We start from the raw sequence: 23,458 nt of genomic DNA, 5'->3' as shown, positions 1-23,458 counted from the left end.
CAATTTTCCCCCTTTTGCCCCCATCCACCTGTAATCCCCACTCCCCCGGGTAGTCCCCTTACCACTGTTCATGTCCACAGGTCATGTGCTTAAATTATTTGGCTCTCTTACTTCCCATACTGTACTTTTACATCCCCATAGCTCTTCAATTTGTACTTCTTAATCCCATCACCTCTTCACCCATTCCCCCATATCCCCTCCCATTTGACATCCATCAAAACTCACTCTGTCCATGATTCTGTTTCTGTTCTTGTTTGCTTAGTTTTAGATTCATTTGTTGATAGATATGTATTTATTGCCATGTTATTGTTAATAGTTTTGATCTTTTTTTTTAAATAAGTCTCTTTCACATTTCATATAATAATAGTTTGGTGATGATGAACTTCTCTAGTTTTTTCTCATCTGGGAAGCGCTTTATCTGCCCTTCAATTCTATATGCTAGCTTTGCTGGGTAGAGCAGTCTTGGCTATGGATTCCTGCTTTTCATGATTTTGAATATGTCTCGCCAGTCCTTCCTACCCTAAAAGTTTCTTTTGAGAAGTCAGCTGAGGGTCTCATGGGAACTCCCCTGTAGATAACTAACTGCTTTTCTCTTGCTACATTTAAGATTCTCTATTTTTAACCATTGGCATTTTAATTATTGTGTGTCTTAGAGTGGACCTTTTTTCATCCATCTTGTTTGGGACTCTCTGTGCTTCCTGGACTTGCATGTCTATTTCCTTCACCAAATTAAGGAAGTTTACTTTCACTGCTTTTTCAAATAGATTTCCAATCTTTTTTCTCTTCTCTTTCTGATACCCCTGTGATGTGGATGTTAGACCTTTTTCTTTGTTTGTGAGTTTTTTGGTTGGTTGGTTGCTTGCTTGCTTGCTTATGTTCCAAATTATTGATTTCTCAGCTTCATCTACTCTACTGTTGTTTCCCTGTAAATTGTTCTTTATTTCAATTACTGTATCCTTCTTTTCTGACTGGATTTTTTTATATGCTGCTGAGGTCCTCACTAAATTTTTTGAGCATCCTTATAACCAATGTTTTGGACTCTGATAGGTTTCTTATCTCCATTTTGTGTAGCTCTTTTTCTGCAGTTTCTTTTATTTGGGCCATATTTCTTTGTCTTGTTTGGCAGACTCCCTGTGTTTGTTTCTATGTATTAGAGCTGCTTTGACTCCGTGTCTTGGTAGTGTTTCCTAATGTAGTAGGTGTTCTATAGGATCCAGTGGCATAGCCTCCCCTATCACCCAAGCTGGATACTCGAGGTACACCCTTTGTGTAGGCTGAGTACACCCTCCTCTTGTAGTTGAACCTTGATTGCTGTTGGCAGGTCAGTGGGAGGGATTTATACCCTTTGCAACTGCATGGATAGAACTGGAGAGCTTTATGCTGAGTGAAATAAGGCAGGTGGTGAAAGACAAATACCATTGATCTCACCTTTAAGCGGAGTCTAGTCAACAAAACAAGCAAGAAAGCAAGCAGAATATAACCAGAGATGTTGAAATTAAGAACAGATGAACAGTAACCAGAGGGGAGATGGGAGGGAATGATGAGGGGGGGTAGGGTGAAGGGTTTTCAAGGAACAACTATAAAAGACACATGGACAAAACCAAGGGGGTGTGGAATCAGGGGAGGGAGGTGGGGATGGCTGGGGTGGGGATGCAGAAAACTGTACTTGAACAACAATAAAAAAAATTAAGATTTTATTTATTTATCTTTATAGGAGAAGGAAAGGAGAAAGGGAGAGAAATATCAATGTATGGTTGCGTCTTGTGCATCCTGGGTCAGGAACCGGCCTACAACCCAGGCATGTGCCCTGACTGGGAATCGAACCGTGATCCTTTGGTTTGCAGACCTGCACTCAATCCACTGAGCTATGCCAGCCAGGGCAATAAAATTTTTTTTTAAATTTCATTCTCACTGAAAAAAACTTGGCTTACAGTTTTAATTGTCATTGTAATCAAATGATGACTATCTCCAAAGAATGGATAAGATTTTGTGAAGAAGGTTCACAAGGGCAAAATAGCTGAATAATGCACTGAACTAAATTTCGAAATACTTTTATCCCTTCTGTTCTCTAGTTTGTTTGTGGTGATTTTATTAATTTTCTATTGACAATAAACATTCATATATGTTTAAAGGTGGGAAGGGATTTACCCAGGCTAGTGAGCTGCAAGGATTGGTTGCAACCACTTACCATCCACCTCTGCCCTCTGTGGAAAATCAGCTGTGCAGGGGCAGGGAGATGGTGGTGCTCCAGCGTGGTCTGTAGCTGTCCACTGGGCATGCAGGCTCTGGGATTTCCCAGGTGGTTCAGGCCAGGGTCAACCACCATCCTTGTTCTTCCTGAGACCACTGTGGCTGAGCTATAAAGCAGTCTGAGATGCCTGCTACTTGTGCTGTGCTTGGAAATTCTAAGCTGTGAATCTAGGCTGGCTGCTCTAGGGCCAGGCCTAGGGCTATTTAGCAAGAGATACGGGGGTTGGGGGCTCACTGAGGCCAACTGTTGCTGGTTTCATTGGATTTAAGAAGTTGTGAAGCATGAGCCAAGACCAGCTATTCATATGGAAAAGTTTCAGTTAATGTTTTGGGGGGTCCAAAAGTCGGTGGTACGGAGTCTCAGGGTATCTCCTGGGCAGGACAAATTGTGTTAGCCAGTTTGATGGAGTCTCAGATATGGCACTGGCTTGCTGGCTCTGTGGCTGTGTGTGTGGAGGGCTCAGAAAAGGGACAATGAACTCTGCCCTCCTTTCTATCAAACAGTCCTCCAGCTCCCACCTTGATGCTAGACATTTCACGTGGATGTGAGACCAGCCTATTCCACGTCTTTGCCCCTCCTACCAGTCTGGATGGATATGGTATCTTTAATTATGTAGTTGTCACACTTTCATTCAACTCAATTTCTGATGGTTCTGAGTAATGGTGGTTCTATATTTTAGTTGTAATTTGATGTGTTTGTGCAAGGAGGTGAGCTGTTTACCTATGCCACTATCTTGACTGGAAATCCTCCTTTGTCTTTTCCTTTTTTTTTTTTTTAATCTTCACCTGAGGACATTTTTTTCTTTGCTTTTAGGAAGAGAGAAGCATCAATTGGTTGCCTCCATTTGCACCCAGACTGGGGATCTGTACAGGCACAGGGAATCATCTGTGTTAATACTGGTGGTTGCCCATGCCTGCTCGCAGACCAGGGATCAAGTCTGCAACCTTTCTGTTACAGGACTACACTTTAACCAACTGAGCCACACCTGTCAGGGCCAGGTCAAACTCTTAAGCAAAGGAGAGCTCTCCTTCCTTTTCTGCCTGCCCCTGTGCATTCATGATGTGATGAATTCTCTCATGCTAATATTTTTGCCCAATCTTCATCTCATGGTGAGCATTTCTTTTCCTATAAAATATCCACTGATATGGTTTAAGTATTTACTTAGGCAAGAAGCATTGCTGGCATATCCTTACAGACAGAACTCTCTTCTCTGCACCAATAGGAATTTTTTCTATAGACCCTGCTTGATTGTGAGCTAACATAAACACTGTGAACGTTTAATGTTTTCCCTTCTTACTTGTCTCTTGTACCCCCCTTTTCCTGTGTGAGAAATAATGAGGGCCCTTATAAGGTAATGGAGTGGAGAGAATGAAATTGATTCCAGAGGCACCAAGGTAGAATGAGTTAGACTTGGTAACGGGGTCAAAGAGAGACAAATTGATTACAACTCCCCCAGGTATATAGTTCAGTGTAGTGTAGTGTAGTGTAGTGTCGTATTCTTCTGAAGTCCTTTGGGTGCTTCAGATTTTAGGCACTGTAAATAGCTAAATAGATGAGTTGTTCTCTTCTTCTTTTTTAAGTGCCAGTTATAATTCTGCTGGAATTCCAATCTACAGAGCAAGTATAAGACCTTTTTTTTTAATGCCAAGATTTATGTAGTTTGGTTTCAGTTGGGATTTGTGACATCAGTCAGTCAGTAATTTGTGTGAACTAAAATGGCAGTTTACCTATGAACAGTAACTTGTTAGTGGTCTTTTAAAAATCTAAATTTATTTTTAAAATAGACTGCTTATATGTTACTGACTGACGTTAAATATTTTGTGTAGGATAAGTTATTTCATTTGAATCTTAAAAACTTCAGCAGATACTATTCCCATTTCCAGATGAGGTAATGCGGCACAGAGAGGTTAGGTTAACATGACCAAGGTCACTTAGACAGTCTGTGTTAGAACTGCTATTCTAACCTGGGAAGTCATATCTAAAGCTTGTGCCTGTAACTGTTTTACTTTTATTACTTTTTAAATTTAAAATATAGTTAAAGTGCATGTATATATGCATATCAGATTCTAAGCAAATAATAAAGTTATAATGTCCATACTCAGGCTACCTAAATTATGTTTAAAAGATATAGCAGATCTTTGAGTTAAAATATATGCCTAGAGAACTCACAGCTATATCTGACACATGGGAAAAACCAACAGGTTAATTTTTAGGTCATGTCCAAAAATATCTTAGGAGCAGGGTAGAGTTCTACACAAATCCAACCTGTTTGGAGGGATCTGCTAGGAACTAATAAGGTGATCTTGAGCCCACATTATTTCTTCTTGCCTGCTTTTAAAAGATTGTTGGAATCTTTATTTACCTATTTTGGGGGTGGGGGAATCACTTAACTACCTTGCTAATCTGTTGACTTGGCTGAGAAGTCTATTAAAAAAATGCTGCTTCCGCATTTGTCATATTGCTGATAAATTGTTATGCTCTAGGTAATACATTCTTTCAGAGATGTGATCAAGTAGTGAACTGAAAGGTAACAACAGTTATAACTCTGGTGATAAAACTGAAAAACATGACCTTCAGTTGCATGTCACAGTGTGTGTTGGAATAATCTTTATTTACTGGCAATATTAATCCATGGAAAGGGCAAGGGAAAAATTGTTTCCTACTTGAGATATTATAACTGATCAAAATAGAGAAAATGCTATAAACAATTTGATAATCTACAAATTCTATGTTGACTAGATTTAGAAATTTAGTACCCAGAGAAATCTCAGTAAACTGTAAGATTGAAACATTTTCCATTTGTCTTCATTATGAGAAAGACAACTCAGAAAGTAAATGTGGTAAGCAATATTCATTTTAATAGCTTTCTGTTTGTTTTGTAGTTCCCTGTTAGAAGTTTTATTTTTTAAAAAAGAGTATGAAAGATAGTGTTTAGATCTCATTTCTTCCTCCAATAATTTTTAAATCTGCTCAGTTTTGAATTCTGTCGTTGCATCTAACAGATTAACCAGGTTCATCTGACATTGAATTAGTTAATATAATTTGGGACTAAGAAGAGAACACAGTAATTCTCTTTAGCTGCTAAAATACTACTTTGGGAGTTGGAGTCAAAGGAGAAACCAGGTATCATCTCTTCCTGAAAGTGTTTAGTGAGAGAAGTAATGTCATTTGACTTTGGAAACCAGTAGTAAAATGTTTTTACTTACCTCTTCATTTACAATTTGAGATAAAAGAATTTCAAACTGGCTGGTGGTGAGTGTTGTAGTTAAACAACTTGAGAATAGAAGAATTGCTTGGATTACCGGTGTTTTAGGAAAGTTTTAATTTACAGCTTTTTGGAGACCCCTTGACAGAGTATCTCAGTGGAAAGGAATTGTACTTTTTAAATGTCGCGTACCACCTTTCAAGGATTTGAGTCTTGTCATAACCTACTTTTTACATTTATTAATGAGACTAATTTAAAAATAGATTATGATGTTCAGAGCAAGTGTCTGTGGAACCCAAAAATTGTTGTTTTTAACGCTGTTCCTGCTGTACAGTATTTTCTTTTCTACTGGGATTACAGTTCCTACAGGGCAAGTTTAAGAACTTTTTTTAAATACCAAGATTTGTGTATTTCATTTTCAGTTGGGATTTGTGACATCTGTCAATAATTAGTGTGAATTTAAATGGCAGTTTACCTATGAAAGGTAACTTGTTAGTGGTCTTTTTTTATATTTTATTTATTTATTTTTAGAGAGAGGGGAAGAGAGGGAGAAAGAGAGAGAAACATCAGTGTGTGGTTGCCTCTCATGTGGCCCCCACTGGGGACCTGGCCTGAAATCCAGGCATGTGCCCTGACTGGGAATCAAACTAACGACCCTTTGGTTCACAGCCCATGCTCAATCCACTGAGCCACACCAGCCAGGGCTGTTAGTGGTCTTTTAAAATTTTAAATAATTATTTCCTTTCCTGGAAATGAATTATTGGTCTTTAATTAGTCATTCTTTTATTCAACAAACATTTCTAAACCAAATAGGGGACACCAAAATAAGTAAGTATCACTCTACCTGTAGTAGATGATGATAATGCTTATCACATAGGCTTTTAAAGACAACATTTTGGGTTGGCCAAAAAGACTATTTTGATTTTTCCATAGACTAAAAGACAAAATATTCATTTTCAACCAGTAACTTCATTGATTTGGATATTTTGAGTGTGTTGGCTATCTCCCATGTGGTATAGCACTGGTTGTTCTCAGTGTCTTAATTGATTGCTCTCAACTACCCAACAATGGAGCATCCATCATCCAGTGAGAAATCGCCAGCACAAAATTTAGCAAACCACTTTTCGTGTGTTCAGTCATAGCACCTTCACCATATACTGCACAAATCTTTTTTTTTTGCATTTCAGTTGTGTTTTTACCATCCTTAAAATAATGAAACGTGATATGCTAGAAATGTAATTTTCTTCCATCTTCAATATTAAAATGGCTACACAAAAACTCACCAGTTTTGATGGGGTTTTTTTTAATGCAAGCTGATATAACAGCTGTCACAACACAATCTAACAAAATTGTGTCCAATGAAGTTAAACACAACTAAGCACTACTAGAGCCATGTTATGGAAACACCAAACAAACTTTTTAACCAACCCCATATTTCTTTTATGTCCTAGGATAACAAAATAAATTTAGCTATGAAAGCCCAAGGAACAGACTGGAACCTCCCATCATTGTTGAAACTGACTCATCTGATAGCAAGCTAAAAGCACAAACAGAAATGGGTCACAAGCAGCCCATTCAGTACACTTGTTTTTCTAAGGGAATCATTTGGAATAATGCCAATGAAGGTCGTAAGTCAGCTGTCAAAGAATAAGAGAGACCATTCATATCTGAAACAAAAAACAAAGCTGAAGTTATTGATTACTGTGTTTTGGGACTATAAGACGCACTTTTTAACCACATTTTTTGCTTCAAAATTTCCCCCCCCTATTTTCCTCTAAAACCTATGTGTGTCTGGGGTCCACACCATAAGATGCCACCTAGGTTTTAGAGGAGGAGAATAGGGGAAAAATTTGAAGCAAAAAATGTGGTTAAAAAAGTACGTCTTATAGTCCCAAAAATACAGTACTTAAGGAACAGCTATCCTAGTCAGACACTGCCTCCCCTGAGCAGAGCAGACTGCTAGTCTTACATGGTTTTAGGGAATTAGAGTTCAAAGATCGACAAACTTTGAAAGGCAGGAGTGGACTGAAGTCAACTGTAGAAGCACTGCCACTCAAGCGATACAGTTGTTGATTGGTTGGCATTTTGATGAGTGTTCATGGAAGTGAGGTTTTTTTGTAAGTTGGTAGATAAAGAAAAATAGCAAACAAGTCATGAAAAAAAATAAAAAATGACATAGCCCAGGAGATGAGTCTTGTTTGTGGTAAAGTAGTTGGTTTGCTCTTTGGGATGTTTAGTAAATTATTGTCCTCAACGTTACCACACTCCATTCTAGTTGGATTCAGAAACATAATTTGGAGGCATTTTTCATTAGAATCCTAAGTTTTTAAAAAAATATTCCTCAAATAGATCATTACAGATTTATGTGGTTGGGTAATGTCTGCATGGCACTGATAATAGAAATGTTACCTAAGTAATTCTGTTTTTAAATGACTGTTAACATGAAAAGAAATAAACCTGACTTTGGTTTAATTTTTACAAGGAGTAATTTTATTGTCCAAAATTTATGTGCTTTCCTAAAGCTGAAAGTTGATTCAACTTTTATTGCATATCTTAATTCCTAAAATTATAATCTGGTAAGAACCATGAAAGTCTTTGGGAATGATGGATTCAAGTTTAGAAATAAAATAAAGGAACTAATAAATGGGAAAGTTGGCAGCTAACTTTTTGTGGGTTTGGGGTGGTCCCCATTCAGGAATGGGAAAAATATATATATATAGTAGATAGTCCTTCCTGTATTTAAAGGCAGAAGTGAAGGAGACAGTTTTGTAAGGAAGCCCATGACAATAGCCCTGGCATATTAAGGAGAAATAAAAGAATGTCAGAGATAGGTAAAACAAAGGATATTTTTTTCCTAAGAGTATGGACTGGAAGGAAAGAACATATAAAGAGATTTAACATAAAGTAATACACAAAATGAGTCCCTTTGTAACTGACTTTCAGAAGTACAGGGTTCTTGATGATTGACTAGTTTACAGAAGCATATTCACTGAAGCAAAGGGGTATTGTTTGATTAAATGTGTTAAAAATGTGTTTAAATGTGTTAAACTGGTTCTGGTAGTGTTACTTGTTATTATGACTTAAAGAACTGTCATTTCTTGATTAAGAATATTTAAAACCTGTTTTGGTGGCTACTTTTATACCTTGGACATTGACCAATAATTTTTTTTTCTGGGAATGTGGGAGCTTTGTGTTCTCATGATATCCCCCACTCTGGAAGTTTTTAGGATCTTCTTCCTCTATCCTTAGTATACTGATATTTTATAATGATATAACTTTGATGTGCTTGGCTTCTTGTTGGTTTTATTATTGATTTCCATATTTCATCGTACTCAACACTGAAAATTCAGTAGACTTTTCGAGTCTGGGCATTTATATTCTTCAGTTCTGCCACTGACTCCTGGCCATTTTCAGACTCTTTGTACCTCTCCCACGTTAGTAATGGATATTTGGTCTGCTTTCTCTGCTAAATGATTTACCATTCATGTGTCTCAGGGGTCAGCAGGTTTTTTCTGTAAATGCCAGGGTAAATATTTTAGGCTTTGCAGACCAGATGGTCTGTGCTATAACTTCTTGATTCTGTCATCACAGCAAGATAGCAACCACAGAAGATACCAGATGAATGGGCTGTGTTTCAATAAAACTTTATGTACAAAAACAGGTGGTGGGTTAGATTTGTTTACAGACTTCTCCCCATCCTCTTTCCATAATATTAGCTCAATAAAGGCAGCATTTTTCCTGCATTGGGTATATTCCTTTACTTAATAGGCATTCAACTATTTGTGACTCGAGGTTACAGATGATTCAGGGAAGGGGAGTAAACATGTCTGTTGTTGCCATCTTGTAGACGACAGAATACGCCTTTGTGCTTTTCTTAAATATTTTGTTCTAATTGAATTTAGGATATTCTAAAAGTTGTGTCTGTAAATCTGCAGTTTCTTTCTACATCTAGTGTGTTACAAGAGAGCCCTGTCAGTAGCATTCTTTAGTAAGTCTATTTATAGAATGCTTCATGTTGTTGGATTGGCCAAAAAGTCCGTTTAGTTTTTTCTGTAAAATAAGAGACACATTTTTCATTTTCACAAATAACTTCATTGATTTGGATATTTTGAGTATATTGGCTACTGCTATTGGCTTCTAGTGGGTAGAGGCCAGAGGTACTGCGAAACATCTTCTAATGCGTAAGACAGCCCCATAGCAAAGACTCATTTGGCCAAAATGTCCATGCTACCAAGAAACTTCGCAAACAACTTTTGACATGCTAAATCAGTCAGTCGCACCTTGTCCATACACAGCACAAATTTTTGTGTGTGTTTCAGTTGTGTTTTTACCTTTCTTTAAATAATAAAGCATAATATGCTGAAAATGTTGTGTATCTTTTTCAATTTTCACTATTAAAATGGCTGCACAAAAATTCAGCTTTGATAAGTTTTTTCTAAATGCACACTGACATCACAGCTATTAACGCTACAATCTTAACAAAGTTGTTTCAAATGAAATTAAAGACAACTAAGTGCTGCTTAGAGCCATCATATGGAAAAAAACCAAACAAACTTTTTGGCCAACACAATAGTACAGTACTCATTCTTAAATAAACCCACTTGTTTGAATTCCTTATATAAGAACCACATGAATACAAAGATATTCCTAAGATTCTTTTGTTTGTTTGTTTTCTTTAATAGGTACTAGCTTTTGACAAGTTTGCAACATGCGTGAGTATAAGCTAGTCGTTCTTGGTTCAGGAGGTGTTGGAAAATCTGCACTGGTAAGTCATTCTCACTGTACCTAAAGTATTCACTCCAAGACGTGTTCTTCCTTTGAGTTTCAGTTTTGATTGTTTTCATTTATTTGTTAAGGTGAAATCTCATAGTGATTTTAGAAGCAATATACTATTTTTCTTGTAATTTTAGTCAACTTTAGTTATATCTGGGTAGATCATATTCCCTTTGGAACATTGGTTTCAGGCCAACATGAGATATGCCAGAATCCAGTTTGAGCTTAGCACAGAGCAGGTGAGAACATGTAAAAACATGTGTGTGTCTGCGTTTCAGAGCCAGATAGGAATTAATCTTGGTCATTCTCATTGAGAGTTGGCTTATATATTTTTTACCTCAGAAAATATTAAATAAAGCTTATTTTAAAACCTTTAAAATAATACATTTGACTGCGTTTTCTTCTGGAGTAGTATAGCAAGAAAAAAAGACAGAGCTTAATGGTGGTTGAGGAAAGGAAGGACTTAAGGAAAATAACTTAATGAATAATTGAAAGTTTAGCAAAGCTTCACAGTAAGATAGACTGACCCTCTCATTCAACTATTTAGAGTGACCACCTAGCTCAGAACTTGATATGCTGGCATCAAACCGAGAAGTACGTACAACAGAGCATGAGCTGCTTCTTCGTTTGTAATTATATCCAGAGGAATGGGGAGGTATCTTGAGTGTGCACATATGTGTATACATAAAACCATTACCATTTTCTAATTAAAATTCAGAATTTAAGCCCTTAAGACAAACTGGAAACATTTTTTAAAAATTTAAATATACACTGCGAACCAGACAATCACGGTTCAATTCCCAGTCAGGGCACATGCCTGGGTTGCAGGCTGGTTCCTTGCAGGCTAACTACCAGCAGGGGACGCACAAAAGGCAACCATACATTGATGTTTCTCTCCCTCTCTCCTTCCCCTCTAAAGATAAATAAAGAAATAAAATCTTTTTTAAAAAAAATTTAAGTATACAGGGTGGGGCAAAAGGAGGTTTACAGGTGTTCCTATGGGGCAAAATACATTAAATAATAATACAAGAATAAACTCTGTTTCACATATGCCAGTCCTATTCCCAGTCAGGGCACATGCCTGGGTTGTAGATCAGTTCCCCAGTAGGCAACTACACATTGATGTTTCTCTCCCTCTCTTTCTCTCTCCTTTCCCCCTCTCTAAAAATAAATAAATAAAATCTTAAAATAAAAGTTTTTAAATGTACAGATTTGGATTTGTTCAGGGTTTTTTTTCTTTAGAAATTTAATGGTATGTTAATTTTTTTTCAGACTGTACAGTTTGTTCAAGGAATTTTTGTTGAAAAATATGATCCTACGATAGAAGATTCTTATAGAAAGGTATTTTTTACTTTAAAAGGCCTTTGCTTTTGATTTTACTATAAATACAAAGTAGTGTTTTTAGCTTTATAATTATTGAATGTTGTTTATAAAGTAGGTAAAGAAGCAGAGTTAATTATTTATAGAATTAATGGGAAAAGTTCACACTTGATTATTTCTTAGCATTGCATGTTTACCAGTTAATGAGAATCTTAAACACTTGCTCTCACTCTCCATCTCTCTTATTCTCTTTCTCTCTGAAAATTTTAAGTTTATCCTGACCCCAACATTGTAATTTAGCAAGCAAATTTAAGAGCTAGGCCATCCTTTCCAAGTGGTAATTCCATGTTCCATTCCACCTCCAACCCCAAGATTATAAGTCCTCTAAAGCTCCCTTTTTAACCTAAAGATGTAAATGCAGAAGTCTCCCTAACCTTCCTTCTAATAACTCCTTGAGAAAGTGCCACTGTTAATAATAGAAAAGTTCATTTTGATGTTTGCTAACACCACATTTGACAGTAAAGCTTAATGTGCAAACATCTTTGATGTAGCAGGGACAAAGTTATCTCTCACCTTACTTAGTAGTCAGCATGGCCCCTGTTGATATGCAGATATTGTGCTTCATTTGTCCTTCTGTCCACAGTGAACAAAAAACAAAACAATTGGAGAGCCCTTCCTACACCCCAGCTATGTGGCAGCATAACTCTTACTTTCTCCTCAGCTAATTTTAAATAATTTCTAAATAATTATTTAAATAATTTTAAGTAATTTTTAAGAAACTTTTTTTCCTAGAAAATGTTAGGTGAAAGTGGGTAACATGTAATATATTGTAGCTATCCTCTATTTTCTTGCTACCAGAAATTTTGTTCCAGTACAATGAAGGAGGTGTGGTTATCTAGAGAATAGAAGATCTTTCTAAAGTATGACAGAATTGAGGTAGACAGAATCACTTCTGATATTGGAACTATTACTGGTTTTAATTTTATGATCTATTTTGAAATAATTTTTTTTCTAGAATTAAGTGCTGCATGATTCATACTGAGTTTATATCTTAAAAGTCTATGCTTTGGATCAGAATACATGGGTTTTTTGCACCTCGTGCAATTTGACTTTGGTGGCCCTCAGTTATCCAGCTGTTTTCTTCTGTTAAAGTGTTGCTTGAACTTAGAGTTACTGTAATCTGTGTCTCTGTTTTAAATATTGTACCAGCTTTTGTGTATATTAAGATAGTCTTGTCTGCATTTAAAAAATGATGTATTTTGATTTTTTTCCCAGCAAGTTGAAGTAGATGCACAGCAGTGTATGCTTGAAATCTTGGATACTGCAGGAACGGTATGTAAAACGAAGTACCAAAGTAGATATGCACAACTTGTGCAATACTGACCTTGCAAATGCTAGTACTCTATAAACAAACATTAACCTTACTTAAAAGTGCTACTTGGATTAAATCTTAAAGCTATTTTTCTTGTTCTCAAATTCTACTTTTGTGTGTGTGTCCTTTGTCATTATAGGGAGTCAGTTATTTAAAAAATAAGAAAGTTGTTTGGATGAAAACTTTCAATCTCACTAGTACTTTTACAACAAGTTAAAATTTATTGCCATATTTTAAATAATGTGGAAAATACTTGGTAATATTTATTTATTTACATAATACATATTCTTCAGTGACTGTGAAGTATTTTGAATGATATATTCCCTCCTTCAGAGTAATTATGGACCAACTAGATTTGTTGGTATCTGAAGGTGAGGGGAAGATTTATTCTGAATATGTGATGTTCATTTAACTAATGTTTGAGTGCCTGCTATATGCCATGGACTGTGTTTTTATGCCCAAAGACGCACAGTCTATGAAGGAGGAAACAAATGGGGAAATGGCAAGGTAAGGTGTGAGTGCTGTTGGGCCCCACAGAACCTAGAGCACTGTGAGCTAGCTGTGAGTAATTGGGGATTTCGTTTGAGTGCTCTACACATTATGAAGTATTTAAAAACTGCCTTTAAGTAGCTTTTAGAGGCAGGACATTCTGTTCCACTCCAGTACATATACTCTTTGCATATAAATCTGCTTTGGTATATCATTTCAAATTAAAAACTTATTTTTTGAGATACCAACTTTTTCCAAATAGCATCTTGCCTTGGACTATAATTTTAAGATATGTTGCATAATACCACGATATTCTTCATTGAACTCTAATTATAGACTTTGAAAATTGTCAAAGTATCTGTTACATTGTTCTTTAATAATTCTTTCTATTGTAGGAACAATTTACAGCAATGAGAGATTTGTACATGAAAAATGGACAAGGCTTTGCATTAGTTTATTCCATCACAGCACAGTCCACATTTAATGATTTACAAGATCTGAGAGAACAGATTCTTCGAGTTAAAGACACTGATGATGTAAGCTGACTTCCTATTAAAATTGTATTTTGAGGCTTATTTTCCAAAACCTTTTTCCTTGAAAGGCCAAAATATATCTTTAATCCTCATACATATTTCAGATATATATAGTGTGTAAAGTAAGAAACACTCTTCCCTTAATCTGTGTAAAATAAAATTTATATCCTTCCATTTTTAAATCATGTGCTTGATGGGGAAGAAAGAGTGATGTATGCGATAAATGTTACTAATAAAGGGAGTGATGTTCTGCTCACATTACTGGTAGATTCAAGAGCCTTTTTAACGAGAAGCAGTATGATATATGAACACATCAGCCCTGGCTGGTGTAGCTCAGTGGATTGAGTGTGGGCCTGCGAACCACACAATCGCGGTTCGATTCTCAGTCAGGGCACATGCCTGGGTTGTGGGCCAGTTCCCAGCAGGGGATGCACAAGAGGCAACCATACATTGATATTTCTCTCCCTCTCTCCTTCCCTTCCTCTCTAAAGATAAATAAATAAAATATTTTTAAAAAAGATATACGAACACATCAGGAGCCATGATGACAGAAAAGGGGCATAATAACAATGGTTAAAGGAAACCAACAAATATGTTAGACTGCCATGCCAATTTACTTGCCCCTTCAAAGTGCATCATAATGGAGTTTAATCCCTATAGGAAACTTCAAAAGGATTACTTTAATTCCTCATCTTACTATATATAGCAGTGGTTCTCAAAATTGATCTTGCATCAGAATCACCAGCTAAAACTGGTTAAAACAGATTGCCAGGCCCCAGTCCCAGAATTTCTGATTCAGTAGGTCTGGGATTGAGTTCAAGAATTCGCATTTCTAACAGGTTTCCAGATGGTGTTGATGCTGTTGGTCTGGCCCCTCACTTTGAAGAACCACTGTACTATCTATAGTTTTATTATAGCAAATATTGTGAGACTTCTAGGAAATGCTGTTGTTTCCCAGACTTCTGAAACAGGGACTTTGGGGCACCCTACATATTTACATCAGCCTCAGTGAGCATTTCTTAATTGGTAAATCTATTTTGCACTGTTTCTATTAACTACTATAGTTTCCTTCTGTGAGTTGCATTAAACAACTGTTTATTAATATAATACTCTATTATATCTGTTCCTAAAAGGTGAAAATTCCTGATTTTGGATTTTTTCCAAAAACTTCTTTAGAAAGTCAGTCTCTAAATGATTAATGGGAGTTTTGCAGAGTAAGGACTGTTTTTCCATAGTGTCCTTCTAAAATTACAGCATCACGTGTATCCAGACACCTGATGAACATGGTCTAGATCTTTAGTAAATTAAGGTGATTTCACCTTCTGGCATTTAAATACAGATTACATGAGAAACTAAATATTCTACTTTAGGGACTTTCCAAATTTCTCCTTTTTGATAATATACTGGCTTTTTACAGCAACACCCTTTTGTACTACTTTTTTGAAAAGTCTTTGTATTTTGTTTACTATAATCAGTTATCAGTCCATTGTGATACAATTTTAAGGGTTATTTCCCATTTTATAAGTAGATCATAGCTTGTTTTCTAAAAATTATATCATGTATTTATTTACTTATTTGCTTTTACCCTCACAAATATATTTTTAGGTTCCAATGATTCTGGTTGGCAATAAGTGTGACTTGGAAGATGAAAGAGTTGTAGGAAAGGAACAAGGTCAAAATCTAGCAAGACAGTGGAACAACTGTGCGTTCTTAGAATCGTCTGCAAAATCAAAAATAAATGTTAATGAGGTATGGTGAAATATACTTTAAAAACTCTGTTAGGAATTCAGCATTCAGAATGGAAATAATGTGTGTCTATTAACCCATCTTCAGGTTAATGTGTACTCAGGGTGCTTTGTTCATCTTTGTAGGCAGAAATCTTGTTAAATATATGCATGTTGATAAGCAACAGTGATATTTGAGCTTCTTTATTAAAGTAGAATTACCCATGAAAAGAAGGAAGGCTGCACTCAAAATTGTAGGTGTGGGGAAGACGAGTCTTCAGGTGTATGAAGGATGCTGTGTAAAAGAGCAAATTCAGAAAGGCATGCATGGTTCTTGCCTTGAAGGAAGGGGCTTAAAGTCAGGTACAGGGACATGGAAAGATTTGAAGAAGAGTAAGGATTGGTTTCAACGTACAGTGATAAATGTTGTAACTGAACTAAAATTAAGATCTCTGTGGCTCCTTGAACTTAGTATCATTTTAAGGAGAACAGTTTTGGCCCTCCCAAAAAATAAACAGAAGAGAACTTGGCATTTACAAGAAAACCTGGTTTTACTTTCATTTAACCGAATAAAACATTTGCTTTCTGGGGTTCATTTATATCCATGGAAAGTTCACTTTTTTTATTTTACTTTTTTGTGTTTTTTAAGTTTTCTTCTTCTGTAAATTAAAAAATAATGTATTTGCAGATCTTTTATGACCTAGTGCGGCAAATCAACAGAAAAACTCCAGTGCCTGGGAAGGCCCGCAAAAAGTCGTCGTGTCAGCTGCTTTAATATACTAAATGCATTGTAGCTCTGAGCCAGGTATGTGAATTTTTTTCACCTTTTTAAATCTTTTTCTCTAACTTTAACCTCAGCTTGATTTGGCTACTCTTGTTAATTAAGAAAGCATGTACAGAATTTTTTATTGTTCTAAGAAAGAAATGGTTACTTCCCTTTTAAGATAGCCAGGAGTTAGTATATTCTAGTGATTAAAATAATTTATTTATATGTCATCACCATAAGTATTCCACATAAGTGACTATTCTAGTTTATGTAATACATACTTATGCCCCAATGGGGTGCTTACAGTACAGTGATGAACAAAACTGACTTCTTTGCCTCTTCATCGCCTTAGTGAGCTAATTAAGGTCTAGTGCAAGAGTTAGATAATTGTAAAACATTATAAGTGATATTATAGAATAAATCCAGCATAGTACTGATAATAAGAATTCCTTAACACATTTATTATATGCCAGTCACTCTTAAGTATTGTCTGATATTAATTGACAATCCTATGAGGCAGGAATAATAATTATTATTATTATTACCATACTACAAATGAGTGAACTGAGACACAAAAAGATCGTTACTTTTCAAGCTCTGTAGTTAGTAAATACAGAGCCAGAATTGTAATCTAGTGATCTTAAGTACATGGCTCAAAATTTGAGCCATGGACTGGCTCCCAAGTCCATGCTTAGTTATTATGAATAGTATAGAAGCGCATGTAAATGTGACACCAAATCAGGTATGTTACACGTGAACTGTGGATTCAGGAAAAGTCTGTCAGAGTAAGAGATCTAAGCTGAGATATTAAGGTTAAGTAGAAATTGTGTAGGGATGATGAGCTCCAGGCAGAGAGAACCACAAATACAACCCACAAAAGAGACAGCAAAGGGAAACTAAGCATGTAATATTTTTATATAGTTTTTGAAATTAATTAATTGTATTAAATGAGTTAATACTTATAAAGCAATTACATCAGTGCCTGGAACATGATAAATCCTCAGCCATTAGCTAGCGACTGCGGTTTGCCAACAACAGTGGTTTCCTGCTCAGTGTTCATTAAACCATATTGCACTGTACTCTTTCCTTGGGGCTCTTTTGATGTTTGTGGTTTTGCTTCTTCCCATGTTAGATGGCCCTGTCCTGCCATAGCACTCCGATCCTGTATCTCTTTGGGGTTTTTGACCCAGCTTTCTGTTTAAAGATATAAGGGGGACCCCCAAAAACTGGAATTTATTTATAAAAAACTGTGTATTTTTACATGTTTATACTTAGTCATCTTCAAAATACTCTACATTTGATGCAGTACACCTATCAAGATGTTTTTTCCCACTGCTCAAAACAGTTATAGAACTCGTCGATCTTGATGCATTGTAGAGCTTCTGCCATGTTTTGTTTCACCTCTTCCACATCAGCAAAACGTTTCTCTTTAAGGACTTTTTTCATTTAGGGAAACCAAAGTCACTCACTCATGGTGAGATCAGTTGATTAAGGAGGGGGAGGCATTGGGATGGGGTGGGTCATACCATTGGGTCAAAAACTGCTGAACACTCAGCATGGTGTGAGCAGGTGGGCTCGTAAATCACCCATCATGAAATGGGCAAACACATTGAAAGAGAATCCCAGAAAATCACTGAAGCCGAACACAGCAGCTCACAACAATGCCAGCTGGTACACAGATACAGTGGGTTCCTAGAATACTCACCTAGTGGGAAAAGCCTATACTACAAGGGCTCCCCACCCTCTTGAAGATAAGTCCTATTTTTCAGGTGTCCCCCCTCATATATCTTCTCATTTCTGATATCATCTCGTTCCTGACCACATACATGCCCATTTTTAGCACACGCATGCTTGAACTCACACATTCCCACTTGTCCTTTCCAACATTCCTTTGCTACATTCCGTTTGCTAGGAAAACTTAGCAAACTCAGACTCTAAATGAGGGCTAAAAGTTCAAGACATGTAGAAATCAGCAACCGTACATATTAATAGCATTTTTGGAGCTTGCAACAAGTCTGATCCCCAGAAAAACAGAAAAGGAAACATTTTTTAGCCCAGGCATGTGTGCAGAAAATCATCCAAAGTAAATAAATACTTGACAAACAGTGGGTTCTTATTTTACCTCTTACATTGCTCACAATTTTTTAAAGTTTAATTTCATGATTTTAGTGTAATACCAGCTTTCTGACTTGCATCTAAAAGTTGATGGAGTCTGTTTAAATGTGGAATTTGAAAGTATATAACTGAACTTACAGACCGTCATGAAATAAACTCTGTTTTGTGTACTTAACCTTTCTCATTGGAAGAGTGAGGAAGAATGGTCTTGATTTTCTAATACTACAAACCCTAGTGAAATGTAATTCTAGGACTGTAAATAACTTTTATAGCATCACACATTTTATTAAATATAATGAAGTTGACCTGACCTGAAATTTTTATGTGTTTTTTTCCCCTCACTTTTAATCTTTGGAAGGTAATACACAGAAATTTGCGCTAAGGGATACTCTTTTTTATCTAAAACTTTCATTTGACTGACTTTCAAAAGGGCAGCAGAATAGATGAAGTCATTCCAAAAAGATGAAAACGTCTACCCTTGCTTTACTTTGCTATGAGTTGTGGTACGTTGTATTCATTTGTAACACTTGAATACTGTTATCTTAATGTGTTCCTTTGGCTTTCATGTGTACAGTTTTCTACCCGTGTTTTCAATTTATTTTTTTCTTTTGACAGGTCTGAAGAACTGTTGCCCAATTCAACAGTGCCAGCATTCCAACTTTGTTAAACCTACCAACATCTTAAATGGACTTTCTGTGGTGGTACCCTTTAAGAGGCAGATGAAAGCTACTACATCAGTTTGCACATTCTAATCACTTTCCAGTATCACAAGAGAGATTTTTACTTATATAATAGTCCTAGAGTATGCAGCTGGTAAAACCAGAGGCTACAATCCAGTATTACTGCTAAGAGACATTTTCACCCACCAATGTTGTACATGTATGAAAATGGTGTACTGTATACTTTAACACGCCCCATACTTTGTATTGGAGAGTACAATAATGTAAATCCTAAAAGCACCACTATTTTAGCATAATAAAAGAAAGTCCAAAGAGCTCCTATATAGACTACTCCAGATAACTTTGCTTCTTTGATACTTGTAGCTTATTGTAATTTTTTTTAAGAAAATCAAGGTCATTATCATTGTATTGTACAAATAAGCGCTTTGATTAACACAGCTATATAGTTTTTTTAATTTTTAAAAAACCTGTGGAGACAGTGATCTTGTCTTTAAAATACAATAGTCCTTTCATTATAATGTCTTAGATTAAAGACATTGCCTTTAATATCTGTTGGGAAGGAAATGTCCAGATTTTTCAAATCTCTTATTATATGTTTCCTTTTTTGTTTACATAGGGAACAGTGTTTATAGTTGTATGTACAGTGGGGGTCTACAACAAGAAGTGTATATTTTCAAACAATTTTTTAATGATTTAACAATTTTTGTAAATCATTTTCAGGCTTCTGCAGCTGTAGATTCTCACTGTGAATCCCTTGCTTGCTCATGCATAAGTGTATTTGCAATACCAAATATACAGGTTTAGTATTTTTGCCTGTTAGTGATTGTTTCACATGTGTAACGTTTTGGTTGAGATGTTAAATGGTGAACGAGTACTGTGGATGTGAATGTGGGAAGTAATTTTAATCATGTGTAATTGGTCACAAGGCCTAAGTTGCAGTAACTATTGCTGTTTTATTTAACAATGCCTTGTTGCTTTGTATGCATTAACGTTTGGGTGTAAAGATTGTGTGTCTATCCAACATGGAGCCACAGTATTTAAATTGACCAACCTAATGTTACAACTACTTAGAGGTGGCCAAATGTAAACTAAAAGCCTTAATTAAAGTGGTGCAATTTTGTATAACTTAGCATCAGTAGTTCAATAAATTTGGATTGCCATGCAAGGGCTTGCATTATAATTACTTGCCACTTGAATGTGTTTTGTGTAGTATTTAACAGTGCTAGTTAATAAATATAGATTTAACTTCTTTTTAAATGTGATAGGTGCATTTTACATAGTGTGATTTCATAATTTCACATTTAGGCAAGCCAGACTCATTAAGTTCAGAAACGATGAATGAAAGATGTCAGGTTTTTTTTTTTTACCTAGTGTTGTTTAAATAGCCATATAACTACCTTTTGAATTTTTCCTTGGGAAAGAATTTTCTAAGTCAATCAATATTACTTATGAACATATATGTCTTCTGCGTTATAATCAGTACCTCTTTGAGGTATAGGAGGAAGAATTGAAAATACTTTGGACAGATGTTACAGCTATGGATTTTTTTACAATATAGGATAAAGTTATACCTAGAATATTAATAGTTATAAAAATTTTTGGATGAAGTGGACTGAGGTACTACTTTCTTTTCAGATAATTCTGTCTTTGTCTTATGTGTGCTATAATTCAGTTTTGTGGGGCTTTTGATACTTAAAAACAAATCTTAATTCAAACTTTCTGAAAGTATTTGTCAGTCACTGGAGCATATCATCAATTAATTAGGGATACCATCTAATTTAGGGGTGTCTGCCAATCCCCTAATACATGCTATCTGAATGGGATAATTTAAAGGCTTTCATATAAGAAAGCAAAATTCCTACTGATTACGTATTTAACTCACAGAATTCCATTTATTTAAAGGTTACATGTATCTATTAAAAAAAATGTTTGTTGTCGCAGTAGTCCCACTTAACTAAGAGACTTTGGCAGTCCTGAACCCAAAAGACATGGGACTGTGGAGCACTAAAGTTGCTTCAGTTTACTATGCCTTGTTGCATTCATTTGACCCTCTGAGAGTGCCCTCATTAATTCAAATGTTTGTTGCCCACTAACTGTGTATCAGGCTGAGTTCTGGGCTCTTAAAAACAGACAAATATTCAACAGGTAAAATAAGTATTTCCATGTCAAACATAGCTCTAGGTCTGAGGATAAAGCAGTGACTGAGATCAACTTAGGACCCTCTCCTAGAATTTATACTCTATTATAGGGTTTCTCAGCCTCAGCACTGTAGATGTTTTGTGCTGCTCGGTGCATTAGAGAATTTTTGCAGCATCCCTGGTTTCCACCCACTAGAGACCAGTAATGGCATCCCCAGCCTCAAGTTGTGACAACCAAAATTATCTCCAGACATTGCCAAGTGCCTTCCAGTTCAATTTAGAGTGGGTTGTGGGGGAGAGCAGATATTGAAGGGCAAAAATCACACTTTAAGAACCACTGATGAGGTGGGAAATAAATTAATTACAGGTGAGTGTTAGGGGTGCAGAATGGACAGTTTGGTGTAGTGAATGAGAATGTAGGCTCTGGAACCAGATTTATAGGGTCTGTAATCCCAGCTTTGCCACTTCCTAGCTTGTGGCTCTGGTTAGATGCCTCAAGTTCCTTATCTGTGAAGTGGGAATGATAATGGCACCTTTAGGAGTTAAAGAGTGAAATGAATTGCCATCCTCTAAGTCAATATGTTTTCATATTTTGCTGATATAAACAGGGCTATAGTTACACAGAAAGCCCCATTGTCTCCCATATAAAATAGCTACTGCACCTTAGAAATGCAAGTCTCATGTAGAAGGACTTAAGCGCTTACGTGGAAAAGTGCTCAAGTAATTCAGTCAGAAAACTCATGAGTTCCTTTTCATGTCCCCAAGGACACTTGGAGAAACTTGAATTTTAGGAGAAAACCAGAAGGATATTTCACTGAATTTTTCTAAAAAAGTATAAAAACCCTATTTTGCCTTTTATGTTGACTCAACTTTTTTCTTAAATATGATTACCATGTAGATATTATGCGTAGAAAGTTTTAAAACATTTATGAAAGTAAGTTTTGCTTTGCTTTTTAATCATCTTGACTTTAGATGTTGGGGCAACAAAAAAATCAAAACTCACTTCTGCAATCTGTCTTCATTGAATTGAATCCCCATCTGTTCTGTCTCCTCTGTATTAAATCTTGAAAATATGGGGAGGAGTTATAGTATTTTATAATTAATATTACTGCAACCTTATCTTAGAAATCTCAGTGTCTGCAGGCCTGTCTCTCTTAACCTCTCATTGAAGCTTAACAAATTGTGATTTATAGGACTCTAAAAAATCTGTAATTTGTTGCAGTCTTTAATACAGCTGGTATTTTACAAATGCATGAGAGAAGTGTATTATTAGGTTGAGTTAAAACTAATATTCCCTTAACTGACCACTGAGAGAAGAAATATGCAGCATGAGCCTTTGTTGGGATATTGATACTTGTCAAAGTCAGCTACTGAACCTATTAATGGAAAAACAGTTTCTAGTGATGGTTTGGTATTATCTTTGAAAGGTAGAAATAAAATACTTCCAAATAGCCTCCTTTTTCTAAATACTGCAGGTATTTTTCAGATTTTAAAAAATACAAATTTCATGTTGTACATACCTTGAACTTGCTCTTTTTTAAAATCCTCACTCGAGGACATGTTTATTGATTTTAGAGAGAGGAAGGGAGAAAAACATCAACCAATTGTTTCCTGTAGCCTGCCCCCAGCCAGGGCTGAACTTACCCCCTTAAAACATCATTGTTAGTGGCCTATATATCACTGACCTTAAGAATTAAAAGATTTCCCCCGATGTTAGTGAAAACTACCTGATTTTTGTATCTAAGGATCAACAGATGTATTCAACATTGCATGTCTACCTTGTTTTACCATTTATAAGCAATCAGTAATTTCTGATTTTCTGCCTGATGTGGCTCTCTGGCTTGGGCATCGCACCACAAACTGAAGGGTTGCTGATTGGACTACGGTCAGGGCACATTTCTGGTTTACCAGCCAGATGATTGGTTGGGGAGTGTGAGGGGCATGATTGCTGTTTCTTTTTCTCACTATCTTCCCCTCAAAAATATCTTTGAAAATATGTGGAGACAGTTTTTACTGTTTTATTAATGTAGTTTAACCCGATTCTCCTTATATAGTGACATAAATGAAATATGCAGATTCAGCATTTGGGTCA

General features: G+C 36.0%; 1 protein-coding gene across 2 annotated transcripts in view; it reads left to right on the top strand.

Annotated features, from left to right (window-relative positions):
- RAP1B (RAP1B, member of RAS oncogene family) overlaps positions 1–20,424 on the top strand; it is a 39,388-nt gene extending 18,964 nt beyond the window's left edge. For both annotated transcript variants that reach the window (XM_037049491.1, XM_037049490.1), the window contains exons 2-8: positions 10,139–10,221; positions 11,502–11,570; positions 12,825–12,881; positions 13,806–13,946; positions 15,549–15,692; positions 16,356–16,472; positions 19,164–20,424. In XM_037049491.1, coding sequence (XP_036905386.1) covers positions 10,165–10,221; positions 11,502–11,570; positions 12,825–12,881; positions 13,806–13,946; positions 15,549–15,692; positions 16,356–16,442 — 555 coding nt within the window. In that variant the 5' untranslated portion in view covers positions 10,139–10,164 and the 3' untranslated portion in view covers positions 16,443–16,472; positions 19,164–20,424. The remainder of the gene's footprint in view (positions 1–10,138; positions 10,222–11,501; positions 11,571–12,824; positions 12,882–13,805; positions 13,947–15,548; positions 15,693–16,355; positions 16,473–19,163) is intronic.
- The last annotated feature ends 3,034 nt before the right edge of the window (positions 20,425–23,458 follow it).

The sequence above is a fragment of the Sturnira hondurensis genome, unplaced genomic scaffold, assembly GCF_014824575.4.
Source record: "Sturnira hondurensis isolate 20B ecotype Veracruz unplaced genomic scaffold, ASM1482457v3 Scaffold0006496, whole genome shotgun sequence".
Lineage (NCBI taxonomy): Eukaryota > Metazoa > Chordata > Mammalia > Chiroptera > Phyllostomidae > Sturnira > Sturnira hondurensis.
Note: the sequence above shows the minus strand (reverse complement) of the source record. Positions and strands in the feature narration are given on the sequence as shown.